The sequence below is a fragment of the Podarcis gaigeae genome (assembly GCF_964106915.1).
Source record: "Podarcis gaigeae genome assembly, chromosome: 14".
Classification (NCBI taxonomy): domain Eukaryota; kingdom Metazoa; phylum Chordata; class Lepidosauria; order Squamata; family Lacertidae; genus Podarcis; species Podarcis gaigeae.
This window is the reverse complement of record NC_139690.1, coordinates 11,538,970-11,566,343: the sequence shown is the minus strand read 5'-3', so window position 1 is coordinate 11,566,343 and position 27,374 is coordinate 11,538,970. Positions and strand designations below refer to the sequence as shown.

General features: G+C 43.6%; 1 protein-coding gene across 1 annotated transcript; it reads right to left on the bottom strand.

Moving 5' to 3' along the window:
• Window positions 1-27,103, bottom strand: AP4E1 (adaptor related protein complex 4 subunit epsilon 1). Its single transcript, XM_083712545.1, has 21 exons — window positions 26,705-27,103; window positions 24,810-24,881; window positions 22,848-22,971; window positions 22,298-22,371; window positions 19,828-19,949; window positions 19,529-19,688; window positions 17,806-17,972; window positions 17,065-17,138; window positions 16,391-16,513; window positions 16,192-16,301; window positions 15,035-15,174; window positions 14,781-14,893; window positions 14,508-14,626; window positions 12,584-12,883; window positions 11,715-11,829; window positions 9,712-9,847; window positions 8,540-8,798; window positions 6,427-7,002; window positions 6,055-6,239; window positions 5,288-5,445; window positions 1-4,913 (listed from the first exon to the last, which is right to left on the bottom strand). The coding sequence occupies exons 1-21, from the start codon at window positions 26,873-26,875 to the stop codon at window positions 4,753-4,755; spliced, it is 3,459 nt and encodes a 1,152-aa protein (XP_083568671.1). The 5' UTR covers window positions 26,876-27,103; the 3' UTR covers window positions 1-4,752.
• Between the last annotated feature and the right edge of the window lie 271 nt (window positions 27,104-27,374).

Here is a 27,374-nt window from a genome sequence, read left to right as displayed (position 1 = left end):
TAAAAGTAAGCAAATCCATTTATTTTCAACCAAGTTTGATTGTTCTCTTAAATTCTGCATACTGACAGATAAATAGTAAAAGAGTTTAAGATTTCAAACAAAACGTTTAAAAAATGAATTCGGCACGTGTACATGTGTGAAAGCCATAGCTATTATTTAACATCATGCCAACACCACCTGATGGGCATGGTAGAAAACTGCATAGGAGAGAAATGGCAGCTTTGCTAGCTCTTGTAACATCCTTGGTTTTGCTCAGTTCTAGCCTTTAAATCTGATGCTGTTAACAGTCACAAGGAAGGAAAGTTCCCAGAGTTATTTATTCATTTCTCCAAAATATAGGCTTCCATTTACATCCATGAGGCATAAAGTAAACATGAGTATACATTAACATCTGGATATTGTTTTTAAGAGTTATATTTTAGTGCACTTTAGTGAATCCCCCCATTTAGACATCATTGGAAGAAAGGAGAAAAATACCTGTCTCTCAGCTTTTGCTAACTGGTCACTCTGTGCTTCTGCATCCTGTATCCTCATGTCCTCCAGAAAGTACATATTGCAGCTTTGCTTCATGCAAGGAAAAGGCAACCTGTGGACATCCAGATGTTGCTGGACTAACTCACATCATCCCTGACCGTTGGGCCCTGTTGGGTGGGGTTGACGGGAGTTGGAGTCCAATAAAATCTGAAGGTGTTGAGGCTGGTGACCATCTGGATTGGGTGGAGCTAGAACCAATGACAGGTAAAGCCGCCCTAGATATAAGAAGGTGGACCAATGGGGTGGAGGGGGAGGCTGAGGCTGGTGGGGCAGTGCCCCACTCATCCTAGTGGACCAGCCATCAATGTGAAGAGGGCCTCAAAGTGCCCACCCCTGCTGTACGCCATAGAAGGGAATGGAGAGGGGCTGTGGTTTGACACTGCTGAGACAGCTCACGAAATCGGCCCTCCCCTTCTCCGCTGTCCCCCAGTCACTGGATGGGATCTCATGGGCTGTGTGATGCTGTACTTACTTAACAAGACTTACGGGCCACCTTTCAACGGAAAACTCACAAGGCACATTACAAGTGAAAAGAATCCATACAAAATAGAAAAACAGCGCAACAGAACTTACGTCAACACACGTTTAAGACAACCTAAGGACAGCGAGAGTCTCTAATAATTCTCAAATGACAGATGTGGGGAGGGTGTTTCCAAGTTCATGTGTCTACAAAAGGGGGCCACGTAAGAACACTGCAGGAGAGCATTCCACAATCTGGAGGATGTTGCAGAAAACCTCTCCTCTCCTCTCTCCCCAGCTGTCTCCTGCCACCCACAGAGCAACAGTCTTCTCCTACTGTTTTACATTTCATACAATACAGAGCTCATTTACAAAGTCTCCAAAACACAGTGCAACTGGCCCTCCCCTTTGCATTTCCTCTGATGTGACAAAAGTTACACTATTCACACGCATTCAGCATTTTCCCCAAACATGGCCCTCGCATGGTACACTTTCCTGCATTACGCAGAACGTCAATACTCCCGAGGTTCTGGAAGGAAGGAGTCTAATCATTCCAAAAGGGAGCATTTAACTAGTCAAAGGTGACTTTTATCGCGGATGTTTGGGGGTTATTTGATGACTTCTCCTATCGTATTTTTAATCAAACCTTAACTTTTGTAAATCACACATTTTAAAAGCATACATTGAAGGGCAGTATAAAAATTGAATTATTTAACTAAAGCTGTTGTGCGCCAAGGCTTGTGGCGGCCAACTGCTCACCACTGCTATATTGATGACAGCAGCACAGCACACTATTATAGAATCTACCTTTCTCCAGATGTAGAGAAGTACAATGTTTGGTAGGCCAGGGGAGTGTCAACCCTTGCTCTCATTGTCGTGTTCACAGTGATGGGTACCATTTTGCGGGTTTCTTATTCGTTATACCAGCCGAACAAGAACTGTGACCTTAACTTAGAGCTAGTTGATACAAGCCATTATCTATTAATTATTGACTGATTTTTAAACAAGCTGAGAGCAACTCTGAGCAGCATTTTAAGATGGGAGATAGAATATTTAAATGCATATAATAAAAACAGCAGTCATTTCAACCTATTCAATAATTATCATATCAGAAAGCAGATGGGGTACACCCATGAGTTCAATGCAAATCACACACCAGTGTTTTGATGGGTTGAAGAGGTATTACATTGGCACTGCAGACAAGTGGAAATGTTGAATGTTAATGTTTTCCTTAACTACATATCTGAAAATACACATGGATTTGAAATTCTTCCCCAACATTTTCCTGTATCCATTTCCTTCTACTGGAATCATTCCAAAGGATTTCTATGAAGCAAGACATTAAAAGAGAGTGTCGAAGCACTCGTGCTTATGGAATCTCAGACTGGGAATTTAGCCTTTGGAAAATCAAAAATTGTAAATTTACAACTCAGAAAGTCCAAATCATGCCTGCTTGTCACCAATTATAAAAATAGTTGTGATCTAAATCAGGCAAGCTTTGTTTTGAAGAGAAAAATCACTTTTTCACTTTACAGATTAATGACTGTGTGGGGAATATCATTGCTTATTTTAAACTGACCAATTTAAAATGAAGAGCAACACTTTGACACTACTAGGACTGTGGTCAAGCTTTTCTTAATAAGTCTATCAAAATTTTGGTTTCCTGGTTGAATTTTCTGATGAAAATTACTCTCCTTCAAAAATGTTATAAAACCACCCAGGATCAAACACACTGAAATGCTGGTTCAACTGTGTCAATTCTCACACTCAAGCTATAAGAGCTAGAAACCTGGGCTACAAATCAAAAAAGCTTCATAACTAATATCACTTTTTTTCTAAAAGGAGGTGCCCTGTGTTGCACCTTTGAAAGGTCCTATTTCTCTCATTCACTGAACAGCAAAAAGTTTCACAACAAATGAATGGGAAAACGCCAGCCACTTGCAATGTTTCTGTTCTGCTGAAACAGCAACTAGTATTTAAAATACAGCAGAGATAAGTAGTCGGGAGATGCTACGTATGTCTAAACTTTCCTGCAAACAAAGCCATTTTATTGCTGTATACATGTGCCAGATTCACTCTGGTTACCCAGAGGAAAAATGGGTCCAATGCTAGTCCTACTCTAGACTTTGGAGCCACCGTAAACAGCAAGCCGATATCCATCTCTACTCTAGTGGTATCTTTGAATTCAACAGACAACGGCTGCCATTCATGCCTATGGATAAAAACGAAGCGCTATTCAAACACAATCCTTCAGTGGTGCAAAAACTCCGTAACAAATCTGCCCCTGACCATTTTTCCTGTTCTGGTTTCAATTTTGTCTTTTTGCTGCAGTTCTAATCTAGCTTTAATAATTGGATCTGATGGCACAGCATTATGTTTTATATGTGCTGCTTTGACAATTCGTCACAGAATTGAAAAGCAGGATATCGATTTCATAGAATAAATAAATACATGAAGTGTGCCCACTAAAATCAAGGAACTTAAGTTAGCCACACCCATTAATTTCAATGAGCTAAGTAGGGCTATCAAAGGATACAATCCTCCATCTTTTGTAAAAGCTGCTGCAAATATACAAAAGATAGCTATGGGTGGTTTTGTACTTTCATCTGCCCATCAAGGGCAACCTCTGTGGGAACTATGACACACACACACCTGGTTTAAATAGCAGAACAACCATGATACGCCACAAAATGAATATAGGAGGATATTCAAAAGCAGAATTATCTTGTTACATAGCACAAAGAGCTGCTCTTTAAGGAACACAAGCTCAGTGTCTTTGGCCATGTGGATTATGTCGTGTAGCTCTTTTGATTCCAGCTTGTATTATAATGCAAAAGTGCAAGCGTCAGATCTATGTGCCATGTGATCACCGTGGGCAATAGTACAATTAGGGAATGCTACTGATGCAGTATGAGGAAGGACAGGTCAAAACTTCTGATGGATTCATGCATGAGCCTCTCGAGGTGGTCTCTGGAGCCTAGTGTTTTTAAACACTGAAAACTGAGATTCTTGGTACACAGATGGCGCTAATTGCAGTCCTGTGCTAAACTACAGAGTCCTGCTCACAGCCTGAAGCTGCATTCTTCAGAAACCAGTATCCTATCCTCAGGATAAGACTCCTATTAAAGGCAGGTATCAAACATGGCGTTACATAAAACAGCAGTCCGTGCTGTTGCGAGGTGCAATGATATGACTTGTGTTTCCAAAGCTTGACATTTATGCGCTGGTTATTGCTGAGTCATTCAGCTTACAACCATAGGACAATCGTGGAGATTTATCTTATAGCAGAGTGCCAGCTTTTGCAACACTGGTACGAAACTGGTATAAAAAATGACAAAAAAACATCATGAACCACAGGAACAGTAGGCAAGGCTTAAGAAGTTCCTTTACACCATAAGCCACGTTAATGAAAGAATTCAAGTAGTAGCTGATCTTATGAATAAGCTGCTGTGATCTGTACAAGTACGTAACAGAAAATAAATACCTTGCATAACACCTTGCATAAAAGTACCTATACTTTTACTTAGTCCCTTAGTCAGTGACTGACTGACCCTGAGCATTTGGGGGGCGGGGAGAGAGAGGCAGCAACCTAGCAGAATCACCTCCTGTCATCCCTCCAGGATGCATGCTTATGCAACTTCACTCCTGACAAGGAGGGCGAGAATTGCCTTTCTTTTGGTAACCCCCTGGCACAATCACACACGTCCTTCTTTCCATTAGGTTAGAAGAGGAGGGTTTTGCTCCTGTTCTCCATGACGCTCAGGATTCTTCCATCACCTTTTGACACTGATAAAGTAAACAGTCTGGAAGAGCCGGACAATGGGATCTGAACCACAGTGACAACATCCCAGCATGGACACGGCAATGTAGTAAACAGGGGACGGATGGAAGCAGTCGGCAGGATGCTATTCCCTCACTACCTAAAGGGAGGAAAAAATGGGTTTCCCCCCCTATTAATGTCATCGTAATTTCATCCACAATACATTCCTACAGTTCTGTACAAAGCAGGTTATCAATTAAAAAAACATCAGTCTAGGTTTGGCACAAGACAATGTGATCAATTAAAAACCACATTTTTTTGGGCATGCAGTTGGTGTGATCAAGTTCACTTTCCAAGAACGAAGTATCCTGCAGATCGTCAAAATACATTGTGAAAAAGATAATAGGGTCATCATCTTGCAAATGTGAACTGGCTTCTGATGAACAAGGGTTGACCCTGGTTATAATTGGTCTGTTTCATTGCCTACCTAGGATCATCCTTGCTACAAATCTAAAGAAATCCCAAGCTACTTACCTATGATATCAACTATATGTAGGTTCAGCTTTTGCTGCAAAATGCTTAGGACGGCTGACAAAGATCCCTGAGATGATGTCATCTTTAGGTTCTGTTTGACATCATTCGAAATGGAGAGCCACAGTTTTCCAAATTCATCAGTGCTCATTTTCATTGGCCTGAAAATGCAATATGAAATAGAAGCAGATTTTGCAACACGTACTTATAAGAGAAAGCTGTTCCCAAGAAGACAATGAAAACAAAACTTTCTGCCCCACCGTGAAGTACTTTCACACTATCCTGCAGCCTGAAATTGTCAACCTAAACAAGATTCCATTAAAATTGTCAGCTGGGCTGTTCCTTAAATGTACTGGACTGGCATCCTCTAGCACAGGTATGGGATTAGCTGAGACAGCAAAAATGCAGAAAGGCAGTCTACAAGTTGTCTTTTTACATACCAAGGACACGCATATGGAGATCAGAAGGACCAGAGAAAAAGACATGGTTTCTTTTCCACTTTTAGAGTGGGGAAGACCCTTAAATGATTTTTCCCCATGCCCTCTCCTCTCTACACTCATGTTTCAAATTACCTAGGAAGCACCACAACGTTTCAATAATGAAGAGTCTGAGAAACAAAAGAGCCTCTCTCTCTCTGTGTGTGTGTGTGTGTGTATAAGCATGAGATATGACAAAATGTGATTACAAACAAAATAAAGCATAGCAAGCGAATTCAAATCAATATTTGCTTTAAAGCACTTCATTTGTTCCCAGCTCTTTCGCGTAGGTACCTGATAAAATCCAACAGTTCTAAAGTTACAGAAAATCTGAGGAGCGCATCAGATTCTAGAAAGTAACTGATCGACCCAGAAAGCATCTCCGAAGAGCACAGCCCCTCCATCTCGACACATGTCTGGAAGCTTTCTATGCTCTGAGCTTCTACTGCAGCGAAGTGGCAACCAAGGTTTTCTGAAATCTACAATAAAACCGGGGGGGGGGGGGGAGAGAGAGCCAAGAGGTTTACAAGCATTTTAATATCACCACCGCCAAGATTTCTTTTAAAGGAAAAGCAGTGGTAAACTTAATAGAATTACAGAACTGTAGGTTCAGAAGGGACCCAAATAGAGTCATGTGGTCCAACTTGTAGCTACTGCTCATGTTACCTTAAAATGTTCTGCGTGCTCAAATTCCAGATTCACAGCTTTAAGTACGCAAGTGCTTTTGTTGGCAAGAAATAAGAAGAGTAGGACAGAGTCATCTTTCCAGATTTTACAAGAGGACAAAACCAGTGTTTCGTTGCTGCAAAGCTCTAAGATTTCCGAATGAGGGTGTTTGGCTGCTTCTTCTGGTAAGTAAGGCATCAAAGAGAGTTGCTGGGGGGCCGTAGCCTGAGCACTTGGAGAAGGCTGGAAAACTTCCATATTGCCATCCGCAAACAGAGAGGACAACGAAAGTCTGTGACCCAAAAGCTTCTCATTCAGTTCAGCTTCCGGCAGAGAATGAGACCTATCAAGTACCACCTTTGATTCAGAAGTTCCAGCGGCACTCAGTGAAGATTTCCTTAATCTTAGGTGTCCGTTGTTTTGGAAGAGGTTCTTGTTCCTAGATATCCCATCAGGAAAAGGGCAGAGGGAAGGGCCTGCAGCACTTTCGATACTGGATGATTCCTCACTATTTTTGGTTTTGCTTGTTTTTGATTTCCTTCGGAGCTTCTGAGCGGTGGAGTCTCGCTTGCCCATCTTAGTTTTAAAAGGACACAGAAAATATGTATTAATTCAGGGAAGGGAGGGGAACACACAAATGTGGGTACAGCCTACTGTTTGCAACTTTTTCAGATTCCAGAGCCACCTTGTATCTTAGGGCTTCAGATTATGAGGGGCTTCTAAATACATGCACTCCCCCCCCAAAAAAAATAAAATTTCAAGTTTTACATAATTGGTTAAAAAAAATAAGTGGGACAGGCTAAAACAGACTGAATTAAACATTTTCACATATGCTAAGTAGGAAATCATAAAGTATTGCCATGTGAAGGTATTTCATATGCAAACTGTCTTATTGCAAAATATGTTTTAGACAGACTGTTAGTTGCTGCCTCACCTATAGCCCTGTATGAATGGAAATATAAAACTTTACTATTTCTACTGTCATTGTCCTTTCTGTTAGAATACACACCAGAGGTGGTGAAGAGGTACTGCTACAGGGCCTCTTAAACCTAGCATAGCTCAGGGTCTCAGCATGTCTTAATTTGACCATGCGTGGTTTTTTTCCTTCACCTTCTTCTATGTGCTCTTCTCCTTCCACTCTGTTATTCCCCTCTCACTCCCCTTCTCTTTGGCACATTTTTTTTTTTTTAAATGGTAGTGGTATCACCACCCACATTTTGATAGGGGCACAAGCCAGTTATGGGATCCCAGCCTATTAACTGAAAGACCAGTGTCTTACAAAAATAAGAAAATACAGTCATACCTTAGTAACCTTTCAACTTCCAAAACGTTTAGGAACCAAAGCGCGGCTTCTGATTGGCTGCAGGAAGCTCGTGCAGCCAATCGGAAGCCCTGTTGGATGTTTGGTTTCCAAAAAGAGTTCACAAACCAGAACACTCACTTCTGGGTTTGCAGTGTTCGGGAAACAGAACGTTTGAGAACTAAGCTGTTCAAAAATCAAGGTACGACTCTACAGGTGTTGCTTTCATAGTTTTGGAAGGATTTTCTGAGGATTCATGTCAGGGGAGGTCAAGCCAACTTACTCAGCAAAGGGGATGTTAACTCACATGCCATTTAGGGTCACTGGTTGTGCTGAAGGCAACATGGTAACAAGGAAATGCAATCTTACCCCTTTGGGATGTTAATCCTGCCTGTTAATATCCATGCTGTGGCTGTTAAACCGGTGGAGAATACAAAAGGCCACAGGGAAACAGTAAGGCATGTACTTGGCTAATGTTTCCCTTCCGCGGAAAAAAGGGGGTTTCCAAACTGTAGAAGGCCAAGAGATGCAAATCATGGGACTTGCATGAACACACTTAGTAGGAGGGACTTTCAGGCATTCAGCCAGAATCCAAGCAGAATCTTTGAGGTACGCCCAGGGGGTTGCACGAACCCAACAGACTGCCTGGCCTTTTCCCTATTGAACAGCTGGCTCCTGCAGCGGATTGCTACTTTCGCAACTCCCCTCAACTTCAAAATACTTTTGCAATGCAGGTCAGGGGACAGGAGCTCAGAACACATGCTTTAAAGGGTGGCCCAGCCCCTCCTATGAAACTGCAATTAGCTGCCATACCAGACTGATGCTGCTTTGAGACCCTAAGCCAACAAAGAGTGTTGACGCCAGTTGACGCTTCTCTTCCTCTCCCTCCAAGGGACCAGTCATTTCTTGCTCAGGTTGGAATGGAAAGTTGCCAACAATATGCTCTGCAAACACACTGCCTTCCAGAACAGACTTGGCGTTGTCTTCTTTTTCTGCTTGGCTTTCCTTCTTGGGGAGGTAGCCTTCTTTCCCCCATAGTTTCTTCACTCCATCTAGCTTCAGACTGTTGGCCCTAAAGAATTTGCAATCAGGAAAAGTCAACACAGTGATCAGGAGGAGTCTCTCAAAGCGCTTCCGAAAAGTCAGTCTATTCTTGTAAAGTCTTTCAGAAACCCAATTTCCCTATGTTGAACAAGCTGAAGATGTAACCTAATCCAGGCTTTGCCAACCTGGTGCCCTCCAGGTTTTTTTTTTTGGACTACAACTCCCATCATCCGGTGCTGGTTGGGGATGATGGGAGTTGTAGTCCAAAACATTTGGTAGGTACCACGTTGGCAAAGCCTGACCTAATCGTTTGCCCCTTGTGATATCTGTGGGTTGCAGCCAAAGTTAATCCTGCTCAGAGTAGAGCCATCAAAATTAATTGGCACAACTAACTTAGGTATATTAATTTCAGTGGTCCTACTCTGAGTAGAACTCAGCTGGGTAGAACCCTGTATTTTTTTCCATTAGGGTGAACAAGAATAATGGCATGAGGAGAAGAGTCAGCTCCCAGCTCTATTAGCATGGCAAGTGCAAAATGACTGAGAGCCCAACACAGCTACTTTTAAATAAAAAGTGTTGGGGGACCAAATCATAGACTTCCCATGAAGTTTGGATCTTACAGAACTAAAATTCTAAATGCAGTTTATAGTTCAGGTGTTAAACCCTGGGACTTTATGCATTTCATTTCAATACTAAATAAAATGCAGATGTGATGTGAATTAATACAATCCAGCTAATGCAGTATTGGGGGGGGGGGAGAGATGGAGGCCAACCATAGCGATGAATTATTGTTGGTGAAATAGCATTTTTGCTTACTAGGCCAGAAAGGCAATTGCTTTTTTCTGCAGAGCCAGGATTTCCCTATATAAATAGCAAGATAAGAACAGACAGGGAACTCAACTACATATTAAGTCGTTGCTGAAGCGATAAGAGATACTCACTCCTTCTGTCCAGTCTCAGCACTATTAACAGAGATGTCAGACCCCAGAGAAAGTCCAGTTGGAGATTGTCTGCCAGTAAAACCAGACGCTGAAAAGCTCTGGGAAAGTGATAGCCCATAAGGTTCAAAATTCAGAGCTGAAAAATGGAAAATTACTCATCAAAACAGAAGACCAGATTTAAAAATATTAGAGAACAGCCTGCCTCTCCTGTAATCTGCGTCACTGATGATGATGTTCTGACAAGAATATTCCACATTCAGCATCTTACCAATATTAAATACCAGTAATTATTGAAATCCTTGAGCTTTTCAGAAATACAGCACATTTTGAATTCAAGACAGAATCTATTCTGAAAAGAGGCCTACAAAAGCGACAGTTCTAAAATACCAGTTTTAACAAAAAGCATCTTTATTAAATAGATGTGCATATTAAATATTGCAATAGGCTATACAATATAACCAAGCTATTCTTCACATTTAAAACCACTTGCCTAAACATTAAAGAGCAACAAGCATTTAATGGGGAAGGCAAACTCCAATAGCTACTCGTCATGGAGCATTTCATATAGCAATTCATGAAGTGGAGAGTGGCTTGGCCACTGTGAGAACAGGACTAGATAGACCACTGGTACGATCCAGAAGGCTGTTTTTATGAGTGCCTGCATTTTGCAATATTTGAAGTCTGGTAACAGCAGGTGGCGCTGTGGGTAAAAGCCTCAGCGCCTAGGACTTGCCGATCGAAAGGTTGGCGGTTCGAATCCCTGTGGCGGGGTGCGCTCCCGTCGTTCGGTCCCAGCGCCTGCCAACCTAGCAGTTCGAAAGCACCCCTGGGTGCAAGTAGATAAATAGGGACCGCTTACTAGCGGGAAGGTAAACGGCGTTTCCGTGTGCGGCTCTGGCTCTGGCCAGAGCAGCGATGTCACGCTGGCCACGTGACCCGGAAGTGTCTCCGGACAGCGCTGGCCCCCGGCCTCTTGAGTGAGATGGGCGCACAACCCCAGAGTCTGGCAAGACTGGCCCGTACAGGCAGGGGTACCTTTACCTTTACCTTAACAGCATGTTTCATTGCAGGATCGTAAGTTAGCTACTATGGAAATCTCACTGCAAACACCGTAGGGCCCTGAAAAGCTTAAGACCAGCTTACTTGAAAGACCACCTATCCCTGTCTAGATCTGTAACTTAACATATTTGACAGAATCTCATCCCAATCCTAAAATGTTGGCCATGCAAGCTGATAACTGCGGGGGGGGGGGGGGGGAGGTGCGTATTTTTCGCTCCATAAGACACACCCGACCATAAGACACACCTAGTTTTTAGAAGAAAACAATAAAAAAAAATTCTGAACGAAACAGTAGTATGATTTTTGTGGTTCATTCTGTGGCCACAGACATGTGATTTGACGGTGAGTTTGGGGCAAGCCCAATGCAAAAATCCTTATAATCCATGTGGATCCGTGCTTTGTAACCATGTTTTTGCGCCACTGCTGTCCCATGAAACAGTGGATGAGTGATGAATTTGATCTGATGGTGAATTTGGGGTGACCCAACGCTAAAATCCTGAGGATCCATGGGCTTTTACCTCCCCCCTCCCCTGGCAGCCTCCTTTACCAGCAACCTTATCTCCCTCCCGATCGCTTACCAATCAGCTGCTTCCTTTCAACACCCCCTTCCCTCTTTCAAAAAAAAAAAAAAGCATAATCTGCATTTTCTCCCCTGGGCAATTTGGCTCCAGGGACCACACATTCGCTCCATAAGACTCACAGACATTTTGCCTTACTTTTTAGGAAGAAAAAAGTGCATCTTATGGAGCGAAAAATACGGTACCTTCCCCCCCCCCTCCCAAAAGGCGTTGTCTCTCTGATGCATACTCATCATAGAACAAGGTGCAAAACCACTGGGGGAGTTTCCCCCCCCAAAAAAAACTTTCAATGCAGTCACATTAAACATATGCTTGTCCTAGGACTATACTGGCTAGCATTTGCAGTAAAAGAAAACACGTAGTTACCTTTTTCCTGAGACAGCTTCTCCTCTTGTCGTTGGTGATGAGGTTTATACGGCGCTGCACCACGATCCAGTCCTTCTGCTACAAATCCATCTAAGAAAGATAAGGAAGCATCTACCTGCAATGAATTAGGGGGCAAGGTCAAAAGGTGATGATTATTCAGTTATCAGCCTCTTAAGAAAATACCACCCCACCATCTAAATTTGCTCTTAACTACTGTAACAATTAAATACTCCAAGTGAGTGTTTTTTTCACCCCAGCCTCGCTGGTGCAGTTAAGAAATCAGAGGGGAGAAATCCTAGCATGTTGCCTGACATAAAAGCCAAACATTATCTATTAGCTTCTACTCAAAAAGGCTATGAGATCTTGCTACTTGCGGTGGAAGTGAGATGCCTCTATATAGGTTCAAACTGTATCTTTTGCACAAGATTTAGAAACATGCACTGTGGGTTAAACCACAGAGCCTAGGGCTTGCCGATCACAAGGTCGGCGGTTCAAATCCCCGTGACAGGGTGAGCTCCCATTGCTCGGTCCCTGCTCCTGCCAACCTAGCAGTTCGAAAGCACGTCAAAGTGCAAGTAGATAAATAGGTACTGCTCCGGCGGGAAGGTAAACGGCGTTTCCATGTGCTGCTCTGCTTTGCCAGAAGCGGCTTAGTCATGTTAGCCACATGACCCGGAAGCTGTATGCCGGCTCCCTCAGCCAAAAAAGCGAGATGAGCGCTGCAACCCCAGAGTCGGCCACAACTGGACCTAATGGTCAGGGGTCCCTTTACCTTTACCTTTTACTCTCCTCTCCACTGTTCTGAAGAAACATTCAGCTTCCAAGGATGAAGCAACAACACACACACAGATGAGATGTCATTAACTCACCACTACGTCCTTGCAACTAGCATCAACAGGGAACAGTTGCTTCATCAATTCTTTGTTTTCATATAGATGCTTTAATTCAAAGGCATACTGCCTCATGCAGGTATCCAAGGAGGTACTGAATTCCATGATAAGTTTTTCAACAGTTTTTGAACAGGTGGTATGAGAAGCTATTTTAGTGGCTGCAGCCACGATCCAGGCTTTGGTTTCAGGAGTGGCATTGTTCCTAAGTATCCTATGCAAACTTGCCAAGACAACTTCTGGATCCACGTTCTTCATAAGGTATGCATATTCCCCCAACACCTGTCGGAGGACAGTTATAAACACCATGATCAGCATATGAAGGCTATGAGCAATGAGGAAATGAAAATTTGTCTCCGTGTCTTGCATTTGTGCAAGAGCACAGAAAAAGTCAAGGGGTGTAGAAAAAGCCACTGAGGTGTGCAGAGGGAAATCTGAATTTCAGAACAAAACAAAAAACAAACAAAACAAACAAAACCAGAGTTTGCAGATAAATCAATAAGATGTGCAATAAGCCGACACCTGAGCTGAAACACAAACTTTTATCCTCAAAACTTTCTTAAGCAACCCAGAATGGCAGAAGGAAATTTTACTGGACCCAGATGAGGAAATGAGCAGGTTTCAGTGTCAAAGTCCTAGGTCTGCAGAATTTAACACAGCACAAAGTACATGACTGCAGTCCCACTGAGAACTTTCAGCAGCAAATATTTTCAAAACAAAGTTAAAAACAAGTCACAGTGTAGTTACAAAAGGCATAATGATTTCACACAATCCCCCTCTGAAGCCCTGCAGGGATGTTGCCAGTCAGTCTTGACAATTCTGAGCTACATGGACCAATGATCTGATTTGGTACAAGGCAACTTCTTGTTTCTTATTGGTCATACAAGCTGACCTCAGAAATGTGGTTGTCTAGGAAAAACAAGGCAATCTACTGAAAAACCACAGGTTGCCAACCATTCTGAAAACTGATCCTGGAACAGGTTACTAAAAATGGTGAATTGTATTGGGTGGCATATAATTATTATAATTGGTTTAAATAAGAATAATTAAGCATGCAGATGCCAGACACAGAAACACTTGTCCCTAGGTGTGAAAGAACCGTCTCAGCCCTTGAAAAATCATGATCTATGAAACAAAGGATATTTTTAAAAATAGATTTTGGGGTTTTCCTCACAAACCTTCTTGTTCCTGGTCCTTAAAAAATAAAAACCACACAAATTTTAATCTTATTGGTGCAAAACAGAAGGACTTCCTTTTTTTGGAAACTCAAGATTCTTAGAAAAGCATGAAGACCGCTCCTCTAGAAAGGCAGCTGCCCTCTCAGTTTCAGTTTATCACTTTTCAGCCACTGGAAATTGGGCAATTTAATGCTGGAGGTGTGAGAAGCGGAAACACATGCTTAAGTCTCACAGTGAAATCAGTGGAATTGTGAAGCGCTTTACCTCAGCCCAATGATGCCCCCTGCCAACAGCTAAATAGAAGAACAGCATCCTATCACTTCTCCTGCCCACCTAGCAGTTCGAAAGCACGTCAAAGTGCAAGTAGATAATTAGGTACCGCTCCGGTAGGAAGGTAAACGGCGTTTCCGTGCACTGCTCTGGTTCGCCAGAAGCGGCTTAGTCATGCTGGCCACATGACCCAGAAACTGTACGCTGGCCCCCTCGGCCAGTAAAGCGAGATGAGCGCCGCAACCCCAGAGTCATCCACGACTGGACCTAATGGTCCAGGGGTCACCTTTACCTTTTATCCTATCACTTAAGAAAAACTCTGTGTGAAACAAATGACCATTTACGCATAAACAACCATGTCTCAACTTCCCTTAAAATATTATCACAACTCAAATTTCAGTTGCCTATGCTGTACCTAGAATTCCCATATTTCCTTTCTAATCTGTGTCGTTTCTTACCCAACTCATTACTTGAAGGAATTTCTGTGGATAAACTGCATTCTCGTCCTCTAGCAGCACAAGATAGGACTGGACAGCATGAAGTCGCAGCTCGCTGTCTTCCTTTGCATCTTCAAAACCTAGAAAGGACATCTCAATATATTTCTTTTTCCCGATATAGATATATATATATGTGTGTGTGTGTGTGTGTGTGTGTCTCTGTGTGTTTTCTCCATTAAAGACAAATGACACTACTCCCTACCTCCGCTACTGAATTTTGTATATTATGCTCACCTTCAGCAAGGAGCTGCAAGAAGCTGTTTGGGATGTCAGGGTGCATTTTATCTCCTCCTACAGAAAATACTGCATTCATAGTCTGGATGAACCATTCATTGTTGGGAGCATATGTGTCAGGAAACATTAAGGAAAACTGAACTTCCACAACCATACAGCAATTCTCTGCAGTCTTTTCTTAAAGCTTACTAATGCACATTTAGGAGAAGCAATACACTCATGACATAACCATTCCAAATGCATTCAAAGGATATTTTTCAGCTAATTCTGCTATTTTGCCAACTATGTTGATGATGGTATACTCCTCCTTACTTTGAGTAAGGTAATCAAGCATCTTCTGTACTATGACAGTGACATTCTGACCGTTGGTGATTCTATACAGTAGTTCCAATGTCTGAAGAAAGAAAAACGTTAACCATGCCAATGTTTAGCTGTCCCCAAACAGAACAGCAGCATAATAAGCAACATGCTTCAGGGTTGTTGCTCTAAATAAACAAGTACCATGCATCTTAACAGTTACAGAGCTTTAAGAATCGGTTAACATGAACCATAAAGGAAATGCATAAGAACGAACGTTTGCATGAACTCCCTCATAGAAACAACAGAAATGGTTCCCATTAGAGCTGTGGTTGAGGAAGCACAGGGAAGTAAGTATACTGAAAAATGCTTGCAACTGCATGTGCTCGTGTCCACACAACACACATGGAATACAGTGGTACCTTGGTTTACAACCATAATCCGTTCTGGAGGTCCGTTTGTAAACCAAAACAGGCTGTAACCCAAGGTGCACTTTCGCCAATGGTGTCTCCAAAAAAAACTTGGTTCGTAATCCCCCCCAAAAAGGGTTGTAACCCCCAAAAAAGGTTGCAAACCGGGACACACACTTCCAGGTTTGACGTGTTTGTAATCCAAAACATATGCAAACCAAGACATATGCAAACCAAGGTACCACTGGACTAGACTGCAGGCGACAACCTCACCTAGAAATCTGCATGCACTCTGGTTCACAAGGGTTTTTTTCTTTTCAGCTAGAAACCCAATCTATACTAACAATTTTATTTCACTTTTATTTTGCATTCATGGATTGGCTACTGCAAATGGAAAGAACAGACCAGTACACTCCCAGATACAAAAGTAGTCATTAGTTCCAGATGGGTATCTTGCTATACCGCCACTAGATCAGTCTAAGGGTAACATTTTTCATTTCGCTCAATATCTTTATGTCAGAGGTTAAAGAGGAATGATAACTTCTTTCAAAACCATCTAATATGCACATTATATCCCGCACAAACATGGGAAGCTGTCATTCTTACAGTAAATATCACAAATCCCCACAATGGGGGAGCAATAAGAAGAAAATACCAATTTGAAATTTATTACTAAAGATTGTGCTTGTTAAAATTCTACTTACCTCTCTTTTAATAATGGGATCAGGATGATCCAAGCACTCAATTATTGTCATTTGGTGCTGCAGTGCTAGGGCAGGATCCTGCTGGACAACATATGTTAGGGCCTTTAATCCTAGAAAGAAAAGTTACTGCAAAGAATGCAAGCTGAAAACACGGGCATTTGGCATCAAACGCACAGGGTTGTGACAATTGGGAACTTACCCAAATATTTCAAATTAATTTTAGGCGACAGGACAAATTTTCCAATGCATTTGGCGGCTTTCTCAAGTAGATCAGATTTAGGGTAAATTGTGTAAATTGTCTGGACACATTCAAACAAGATTGCTGCAGGAGGATCAATGAAAAAGAAAAAGAAAATGATTGTTTCTGTAAAAACAAATAGGCACATGAATATTAAACAAGTCCCATTAGTTTATAGAGACATCAGAGCTTTGGTGTTGTGGCCTTTGTTGAAAGCACTCCTGAGCACGTGGATTTTTATATTTCTAGCACTCCATGTTCCATTTCCACTGGATGCATTTGAAAGATAGGCTAGCTGCTTCAGGAATGCATTTCTTACATTCTGAAACACCCTTAGTTACCTTCCGATCTATGTATGGCTACCTTTAAAGGACCACATTAATCCATGTGTTAAGACCTTCTGACGTTCTTCTCTGAGTTCCCCTGCTTGCTAATGCTCAACAGTGATAATCACCCAGAAAGTCTGCTTATGGAATGATCTCTCAGGTATTCTCATGTCTTTTGATGGCAAGCCTAGAATTTCATCTCTTGTCACCACTATCCGCCTTAGTTCCCCGGACTCGCTTCCTGCAAGGGTAGTTCAGGCACTGAAATCTGCCCGATATCCTTTGTTTAGAAAATGTGCTGTAACCTACCATACGTAATGTTATGGTTTATCTCCGCTCTCCTTAAAGATTCATCCAGAACATCATACATTAATTCGCTGGTCCTGTTACAAAGAGAGAAGGAACAATGTTTTATAACACAAAATTAGTCTACGATCTCAGTCCTAAGTAACTTTTCATGTAGTCCAACAACCCCTTATCATCGTTTTAAGGGGGCACCTTCATATCATTGGGACGCGGGTGGCGCTGTGGGTTAAACCACAGAGCCTAGGACCTGCCGATCGAAAGGTCGGCGGTTTGAATCCCCGCGGCGGGGTGAGCTCCCGTTGTTCGGTCCCAGCTCCTGCCAACCTAGCAGTTTGAAAGCACCCCAAAGTGCAAGTAGATAAATAGGGACCGCTATCCAGTGGGAAGGTAAACGGCATTTCCGTGTGCTGCGCTGGTCCGCCAGCTGCGGCTTAGTCATGCTGGCCATGTGACCTGGAAGCTGTCTCCAGACAAGCGCCGGCTCCCGGCCTTGAGCGAGATGAGCGCGCAACCCTAGAGTCGGTCATGACTGGCCCTGATGGGCAGGGGTATCTTTACCTTTTCTTCATATCATTACTGGAGCAGCTCAAAGAATGAGCCGCGTCAACAGTTGAGGAACAGATGGCAAACCTGACCCCTTGCAAAACTTATTGTTTTATTTTTTGTTTCATGGGAGTACGGTAACAAAGTGAGAGGGACCAACGTGAACTGTTGAAAAGTTCAAGCCAAGAAGAGAAAGTCTACCTTGGATCATCTTTTCCAAGCAGCCCCAATATTCTTAGAAGCTGGATTTGCAACCAAGGTGCTGGCACACTGTGATAATTGAAGTCTACAGGGAGTTTTCCTCCCACTACCTGCTTTAGAATAGCGACAAAGCTGCCAGTCAAGTCTTTGTATCCAGAGGAGTTTTCCTAGACAAAGAGACAAAACACAGAGAGACCTTATAGAAACAGAAACAAAAGCTATTAATGTTTCACTTACTCATTTGTCTCTCCTTACCTTTTCATGCAAATGTTTTCTCCCCCGATTTTAAAAATCAAAATAAAATACAGCCAAGAAGCATAAAAATGTGCAAAAGAAACTCATTACGCCCATCAAAAGGTCCCGGGTTCAATCTCAAGCATCTCCTGCTAGGGTTGGGAGAAACCCTAGCTAAAATGCTGGACAGCTGCTGCAAGCCAGTGCAAGCGATACTGAATGAAATGGGCCAATGGTCTGACTCAGTAGAAGGCAGCTTTTTGTATAATAATATGTCAGAAGTGCACAAACACTGGCCTGAGCGGACAGAAATGTTGCAATGCTGATGCACAATTAAGATTTCTCTTGGCCACTTAACTGAAGGCATAAGCCCAAGTCATATTGTGCAGTGTCCAGCATTCTATGACTGCTAGCAAAATATATTGCACATTGATGAGTTGTAATGATGTCCACAAGTGGAATCCAAGTCAACATTTGCACTAGTGCAGGGGTGGTAAACCTCTGGCCAGGAGATCAGTCTTGGCCCATCAAGATGCCCTATTTGGCCAGTAATGCCATTTCCCCCAAACCACATCCACCTGCCCATCAGGCTGGTGGGAGGACAGAGTTCAATACTGCATTGGCTCCAAACCGTCCCCAACAGGGAACAGGATTTAATCCCCATTCATGAGCTGAATGGTGAGAGTTAAAGCCCTTTGCAGAAGCACTGAAACAGCTCAAAGCTTCTCCTTTAAGCAGGCGGGTGGGCAAGAGGACCAAGGATCCCCGCCCCACACCCGACTTGAATAAATGCAGAGCGACTTCAAATAATTACTTAGTACTTTTTGCAGAGTTCTTTAAACAGCCCCCATGCTGCTGTTCCAGCCGCCAGAGGCTCAAACAGGAGCGGTGGAGGAGCTGCCTGAAATCCCTTTGCAAAAAGCACTTTTTGAAGCTGCTGCACCTCTTTTCCTTTAAACATCAATGTTCAAAGTAGGGGGACAGGTGTTTCAAAGAGCAATTTTGCAAAGGGCTTAAAGCCATGGACCCTGCAGAGGCTGAAACATGAGCAAAGGAGACTGTCAGAAAGCGCTGTGCAAACAGCAAAAAGGATTTGAAGCCGCTGCATGTTCCCAGCTGGCTGCCAGGCACTTGGGAATCCTGTGCAAGGGATTTTAAGAGGCAGGCGGGGGTCGTCCATGTGTCAATCATGTGACATCATGTAACTGGCAGGTAGGCTGCCCCGTCCATCTGTAAAATTTGGCCCACAAGGCTGATCCTGAGCCAAATGGAGCTCAAAAGCTTTCCCGCCCCTGTGCTAGCGGAAACTTGTCACACAGCACATTGTGTGGTCTCTCGCGCAAGAAAATTAGCAGCAGCTGTGTGTGCACACTCTTGTGCAAGAAATTCCACTGGTGTAAAACAATTTCCCAGTGAAACAAGTGTGCTCTTAGGTGTTTTTGGATGCAGCACATGGTTATCTAGTGCTGTTGCTGTTTAAGATCCCCACCTTCACCATTTGGAGATAGATGTGCAACGAAGCAGCCATAACTCCCACGTCCCTGTCGCAAAGTGCCTTCCGGAACTTGTCGTGGATGTGCTGGACTTGGTTGGGAGCAATCAGGTAGAACTTGTACAAAGCTTGGACTGCTTTTCTTCTGATAATTTCCCTAGAAGAAACAAATTAGTACACCTTATTGGCAGCCAACTATACTGTTGTTTCATCCAGATATATCTTAAGATCCATGCTTATATCACAGTTCGGGAATTGAACTCAGGTTTCCTAGAATTTTGTAAGCAAAGACATACTTTGAATGCTGAAGCTTATCTTCGATTAGCGGAAGGACAGCTGGAATCATTTCCCGCGGAAAGATTTGGCTTGCCACGGTCAGAGCCATACACACTTCCAGGAGGTTAGTACTCTGCAAATCCTGTCAAGAGACATGAAAATAAAGCCATTAATTTCCCCATCAAGTTAAGATCTCTCATAATGCACAGTGGTACCTCTAGTTATGAACTTAATTCATTCCGGAGGTCTGTTCTTAACCTGAACCTGTTCTTAACTAGAGGCGTGCTTTCGCTAATGGGGCCTCTTGCTGCCGCTGTACCGCCGGCACAAGATTTCTGTTCTCATCCAGGGGCAAAGTTCTCAACTTGAGGTAACTCTTCCAGGTTAGCGGAGTTTGGAACCCGAAGCGTTTGTAACCCTGAGGCGTTTGTAACTCGAGGTACCACTGTACTTTCAAAACAAATGGACACAAACAAACAGAACCTGTTTACAATTTTTACTTCCATAAGCAACACTCTGTTAGGCCTCAAATCTGCCAGGTTTGAATCCAAGCTACAGCTTCACACTACAAAAGGTGGGGAGAGGCTCTTCTGCTTGGGTATAGGATGGTGAACCAACCATGAGCCAATATTACGGCTCCTGCGTGGGACGGTTAGCCTTTTTTGACTCACACTTCCTCTTTAGCAACCCATGTGACCCCCTCCTTTTGTGGCTATTTGGAGGGCATGTCCAGGACCTGAGTAAGGGACGCGGGTGGCGCTGTGGGTTAAACCACAGAGCCTAGGACTTGCCAATCAGAAGGTCGGCAGTTCGAATCCCCGCAAAGGGGTGAGCTCCCGTTGCTCGGTCCCGGCTCCTGCCAACCTAGCAGTTCGAAAGCACGTCAAAGTGCAAGTAGATAAATAGGTACCACACTGGCGGGAAGGTAAACGGCGTTTCCGTGCACTGCTCTGGTTCGCCAGAAGCGGCTTAGTCATGCTGGCCACATGACCCGGAAGCTGTATGCCAATAAAGCGAGATGAGCGCCGCAACCCCAGTGTCGGCCACGACTGGATCTAATGGTCAGGGATCCCTTTACCTTTACCAGGACCTGAAGGGGTACAGGATTTGGAAAGTCTGCTCCTCCTCCAACCAACTCACATCCCTGGTCCAGGCCTCTGTCCCATCTTGGCTGTTGTGCCATTACACCTGCACATCCCATAGGCCACAGTGAGAACAGGATGCTGCACTACACTGGCCTGATTCAGCAGACCTGTCTGACGTCGTGTCGGTATTATCTCATGTGGCAATGGCATTGGGGCAGGGGGCGTTGCTATATATCCCATAGCCTCTCAGCAAGTGGATCAAGAATAGGAATGTTCCCTGGAACTGCAATTTCAAGTGGAAGAGCAGTGTGGCTAGAAAGGGAAACCACCACTGATAACAGAGGACAACACCATCACGTCTCCTCCTGAGAGGACTCAACTATCAAGTCTGCTGCCTGGGGAAAGAACTGTGTGGCAAGAACTGCCCTGTCCTCTTGGCCTGGACACTGTCACCTGCCCTCCTCCTGAACTTGGGGAACGGCGGAGAAGAGTGCTTCCAACAAGAGACCACTCTTTATCACGACAAAACCACCACTAACGTCAGCGAAAAGCTGCTGCTCTTCCAGGCAGCCAGAATCCCCATTGACAAAACTATGTAACTGCTTTGTGAAAACTGTTCCTTGATGAGCTTGCTTTTCCCTCCTCCTGCCCAATTCCTTTTTCCTTACATGCCGTGTCTTTTTAGATTACAAGCTTAAATGAATTACGTCTTAAATGAATAATTACTAAACCTTTCTCTTTTTGGATTTTATTTTTTTGCAAAAAAAAGGTCCCACAGCACTGGTTTGATTGTCACTGGGCTTAGAACCAACACAAAGATTCTGGGTCTCAATAGCTGCATTGTACTCAAAAGAAAAGTCCCACAGACCCAAAAGATCTACCTGAAGATGATGAGGAAAGGAGCCAGAAACCATTTTGGTTTTTGCTTAACAATCACAAAAGAGCAATTAGAAGACACACAGACACAGACAGACAGACAGACACACACGTTCATACAGAGAAGAATGAAGAATGGGGTGGGGGTAACCTATTTTATTCTCCAATGACAGCCCCTCATACTATGCAGAATGCCACTATGGAGAGCCATTGGGATTCTCAGAGAGGAATTTCACCAAGGATCTTCAGGCCTTCCAGAAGGGGGGAACTGAAAAGGCCTAAGAACAAACAGAAACAACTTTGCACATTGCCCTTGTGTTCTTGTTAAGGTCCTAGCTGGCAAACGAGGTTTTTTTTTTTTGCCACATTATATTGATTTTCAGATATAACAGATTGAAGAAAGGAGTTTATTAAAAAATACATCATATGAGGGCTTTGAATTAAAGTTTTTCTTTTTTTAAAGGAGAATAACTGAGGCCTGAGGTCAGTGTGATGTTTACCGCCAAACCTGTTACCACAAAATTGTTACCTTCACAACTGTATTCACAAGCAGAAGCAGCAGTTCGTGGTTCTCATGAAGAAATAGAGAAACTGCCAGATAACCTAAAAGAAAAGAAAGATTAACCTATATCAGGTGTTCCAACTTATTTGTATTCCATTTCTGTCATGCTCTGACTTGCAAGCTCAAAGCAGCTTATGGTTTTCCCAAAACACAAAATGCTTATTTCCAAGGAAAATCTAAATAACTAACTATATGAGAAACAAAAAGGCATCAATTATTTTTAAAAAACATTTTTTTATTATACTATTCAATGATGACGACAACAACAACAACTATTATTGTTCACCCCGTTGCAGGGATTCGAACCGCCAACCTTCTGATCGGCAAGTCCTAGGCTCTGTGGTTTAACCCACAGCGCCACCCGCGTCCCGCAAATCATGGGTAGTAAAGGACTTATTATGGACGAACCTGCTCAGTTCCTGCTTTCCAGTGAAACTGCCACAGTCCTAAAACAACCAGAGCTATACATGAGTTTTGTTGAGAAGCATACTGCCACGTGATGCTTTGGAATACTTACCAACCCTTTTCTCAAAAAGGTTTCCTTGCTGTGCCAACTTGATGGCATGGATGTATCCGAAAGAGGCCTCATAGCCCAGCATCTCACAATAGATCAGCCTTACCATGCATTCCTTCATCAATCTCTGAAATGCAAGAAGCAAATCACAAACTGAAATAAGTGGGCTTCTCAAGTGCTAGTTCTACAAAGAGATACACAGCACCAACATTAACAATGCTAATGAAGTCCAGCAAAGAATTAGCAAACTGTATACAACACCAAAAAAAGAAGAAGCAATTATTTGCCACTATCTGAATGTGGCATGGGAGCTATTACCCACAGATGGCAAAAACTAAGGACCACTTCTGGTATCGTGTTTTTAAAATCATGGGAACACATAGGAATGTTAGAGGGATGCTGGAATGAAGATATGTGGTTTTAGCAATAATGTTATTAAGGGGTTTGTAAAGGTGGATTGTTAACAGGTGAAAATGTAAAGTTACAATATATTAATATAAAATATTAAGATAAAGGTAAAAAGAGTAAGGACTTGCTGAAACAACTATTGAACTACAATACAAAAAAAGGAGGTGTGAGGAAGACAGGGAAATAAGCAAATGAAAGACAAGACATGGAAAGACTGATTTATTTTTAATTGTTTTTTTTCTTTATTTTTCTGTATTTTGTATCTTTTGTTTTTTTCTTTTTCTCCTCTTTTCATTTTATTTTTGTAATTTCATTGAAACTTTAATAAATATTATTCAAAAAAATAATAATAAAATCATGGGAACACTTTCACTATTCAATCCTGTTCTGGTTAAGGCTGTAATTCCGTTAAGCTTCCCTCCTCCCTCATTTTCAAGCTTTTCTTTAACATTACAGTAAGTACAATACTATTCTGAAGATTCATTAATTGGAGAGCTATAGGATTCAAGGGAGGCCCCACTACACCACTGTGATAAATAGTTTAGGTAGGTCTAACTACAGTCATACATTGGGTTACAGAAACTTCAGGTTGTGTTTTTTCGGGTTACGGACACGTCAAAACCCAGAAGTACCGGAATGGGTTACAGTGATACCTCGGGTTACATACGCTTCAGGTTACAGACTCTGCTAACCTCGGGTTAAGAACTTTGCTTCAGGATGAGAACAGAAATTGTGCTCCGGTGGCGCAGCGGCAGCAGGAGGCCCGATTAGGTAAAGTGGTGCTTCAGGTTAAGAACAGTTTCAGGTTAAGGACGGACCTCCGGAACGTATTAAGTACTTAACCCGAGGTACCACTGTACTTCCAGGTTTCGGCGGTCGTGCATGCGCAGAAGCGCCGATTCACAACCCGTGCATGCGTACACATGGCGCTGCGGGTTGCAAACATGCTTCCCGCATGGATCACGTTCGCAACCCGAACGTCTACCGTAGATCTCATCCTAAACCTCTGGTCCTAAACTCTGATCCTAAACCTCTGGTGCCTTGCGGGAGAAGTAAGGTCTAAGGAGTAAGTCCTACACAAATTCGGAGTGTAGCCTCTAAGATGGGTGGATGGAGCCTTTCGGCAACTCCTGCAGCCAAGCTGGAGCCAAACATACAGTATTGCTCTGCTTTCCATGAGCAAAGCCGAGAAGAGGGCCCAGGACCTTCATGCACAGTGCCCAGGCTTGCACCCCGTGGAAGTCACTTTGGTGCAGCAGTTTGACTTCACCTCCAGAAGCGCACTCCATTGTCTCTCAAGAAAGACAGGTGGCAGCAACAACAGGCAAGGGGAACCATTGGTCCTCCACACATTGCTGCATTTTCAACTCCTTGCCGGGCGCAAACTACCAGAGTCTATTGTCGCAGATGATGGCAGCTGCAATCCAGCAACATCAAGAGGACCAAAGGTTCCCCATCCCTGCTCTAGTGGAACATCTCATGGAACATATACACCAGTAGCAAAAATCGTTCAAACACTAGGACAGGCAGAATTGGCATTTCTCTTTCACAACTTACCAGTGTTGTAGTGGGTGCAGAAACTGTTGCTTTTAAATTATTTAATTCCTGTTGGATTAGTTTTTCTTCCTCCTAGTAAAGGAAAAATGTAAAGCATTTTGTAAATACTTATTACTTTACTAGACATAAAACTATAATACAAAGGGCACTTTGTCACATATGTCAGCCAAAAAATATTCCTATTTTCTTGACATCTAAACATCAATAGTCTATACAATTACATTAGACTTCCGCATTCAGTTAGGTCTGTTTTTTTAAGCACACCATCTAGATGTCAAAAGGTTGTTCACAATGCAACACAATATTTCATTTTTAAAAAAATCATAATACTCTGATTGCATAACTGTTGATGCATCCTACCATAATGTCCTTAACAAATTTCTGCTGTCAATGGAAAGTTAAACACATGCCTAGATCCAGTGCTTTTTTCCTTAAAAAAATGTTTAGGGGTACTCTCATTTTCCTACTCATATTGAAATACTGCTCCTCAATGAGGCCAAACTTAGATTCACCAAATGTTTAGGGGTATGCGTACCCCTGCATCCCCCCGAAAAAAGCACTGCTTAAATCTCCCGCTGAAATCAAGGTTCATGAAAGAATGCCTACGGTAACTTTGCCTGAATCACGGCTAAACTTCGAAGAACCAAACTTTTTAAATAACCAGTTTTGACAGTATGAAATGTTGAAACAGAGCATCCTGGTCACGTTTGCAAATCTGTAATGTTCATTCCAACCTTGTTAGGCTTTTTAAGAAACTTGCTTTTCTGGGAGCTATCTAACAGGTCATATTCTTCCTTCTTAGGCCCCAAACCTGCAGCCCTTCCAAGAACTTAAGTGCCCCACATCTGATTCTCAGGACGACTTGCCCTTGCTCAGTGGCGTAGCGTGGGTTGTCAGCACCCGGGGCAAGGCAAGTAATTTGTGCCCCCTAACCCGTGGATTTGCGCCCCATAACCCTAACCCCCAGATGTTGCGCCCGGTGCGGCCGGCCCCCCCTGCACCCCCCACGTTACGCCACTGCCCTTGCTTCCCTGATAAACTAGGATTCCCTTTTCAGATTCCTCCTAACCTAGAATCATATTCTCCACATGCATGCATCCTGGGTACCTCCTCCCCTTCATTTTTGTTTTTGTTGGGGGTTTTTTGGTCTCAAATTCTTTATTGTGTGCCAGTTAGGGGCAGAAAGAAGCACTCCCTAAAAACAAAAAAATTACCACCCCACTACTGATAACAGCAGATAAGATGTGCTTGTTTTACTGCACTAAACTCTCTTTCTAATCCACAAAACCTAATTCAACCGTTCCCCACCTCAAATGTTGCCAGCATTTTTTTTTTAAAAAAATCCCCAAGATTGGCAAATTACTCCATAAACTTCCACAATATGATATGTAAACGATAATAAAATAATCTGTTTGACATCCTATACACCCTTTTAAAATGTGGCTCTTTTCTGGGTGGGGCTGTTACTGGGTTGTTGTTTTTTATTCTGATTATATACGCTGCGATCTTTTCTGTGAACCGCCCTGAGACCTCCGGGTATAGAGCGGTATATAAACTCAATAAAGAATAATAAATGAATGAATAAGAATTTAAAAGCCACTTAAAACACCACTATATTGCCCCACAAACGCTACCAAAACAAAGCCGTTTCATATATGCAAACTTCCGAGGACGCTGCTGAAGGAGGCTGGCCCTCGGCCGCGTCCTGAGGCGGGGAGCACCGCGGGGCACTCTGTGCATGTTCAGAGGCACCCTACCCATTCCCCAGATTTCCTCCGCGCCGCCAAGGGACCCGAGCCCGGCTGCGGGTGGAAGCCGAGCAAAGGCCTCGGAAGCAAAGCCCCGCCGGTTCCCAAGGAGGCAAGCCAGGCCCCGTAGCCCCAACCCCCGCGTACATGCTTGGAGGCGAGCGCGGTGATGCTCCGGATGAGGCCGCCCAGGCGAGAAGTGGCCGAGCTCCGGCCGGGTCCCCCGCCGCCGCCGCCGCCGCCCAGCCCAGCCCCCGGCTCGTGCTGCCCCAGCAAGCCGGGCAAGGCGCTCAGCGTCCGCTCCACCACGTCGCTCATGCCCGGGCCGGCGCCACGGCTGCCCGGGGCCGCTGTCGCAGCCCGGAAGAGGAGGCCCCGAGCCCGACGCCCCGGCCCAGGGAGAAGAGACGCCGGCCTGCCAGCCGCCGCTGCCGCCTCAGCGCGCACTTCCGGGCCGCCTCGGTCGGCGGAGAAGGCCGCTCGCCGCCCCCGGGAGGGCTTCCTCTCGAGGAAGGCGCCGGGCAGGGAGGCGGAGGCCGGGCTGGGATCTAGAGGGAGAGCCAGGCGCTGCCAGGGGAAGTTATTTTTATTATTTTTATTCTTACATTTTTATTATTTATTAGGTTTTTTTCCCCATCCCGTAAACGAAACTCAGAGCGGCTTACAAAAACCAGGCATTATAGAGGATAGAACGGCCTAAAACACACGTGCTATTTTTATTTTTATCTATTATTATTATTATTATTATTATTATTAGGTTTTCCCCCATCCCAAAAATGAAACTCAGAGCGGCTTACAAAAACCTGGCATTAAAGAG

Excerpts from the sequence above, each read along its gene's own strand:
- AP4E1 (XM_083712545.1), bottom strand. The coding sequence starts at position 26,875 with ATGAGCGACGTGGTGGAGCGGACGCTGAGCGCCTTGCCCGGCTTGCTG. Across the intron at positions 22,972-24,809 it reads CTGCACCCACTACAACACTG|AGATTGATGAAGGAATGCAT; the intron begins GTAAGTTGTGAA and ends CTTGCATTTCAG. Across the intron at positions 5,446-6,054 it reads GAACTGTTGGATTTTATCAG|GCCAATGAAAATGAGCACTG; the intron begins GTACCTACGCGA and ends TTGCATTTTCAG.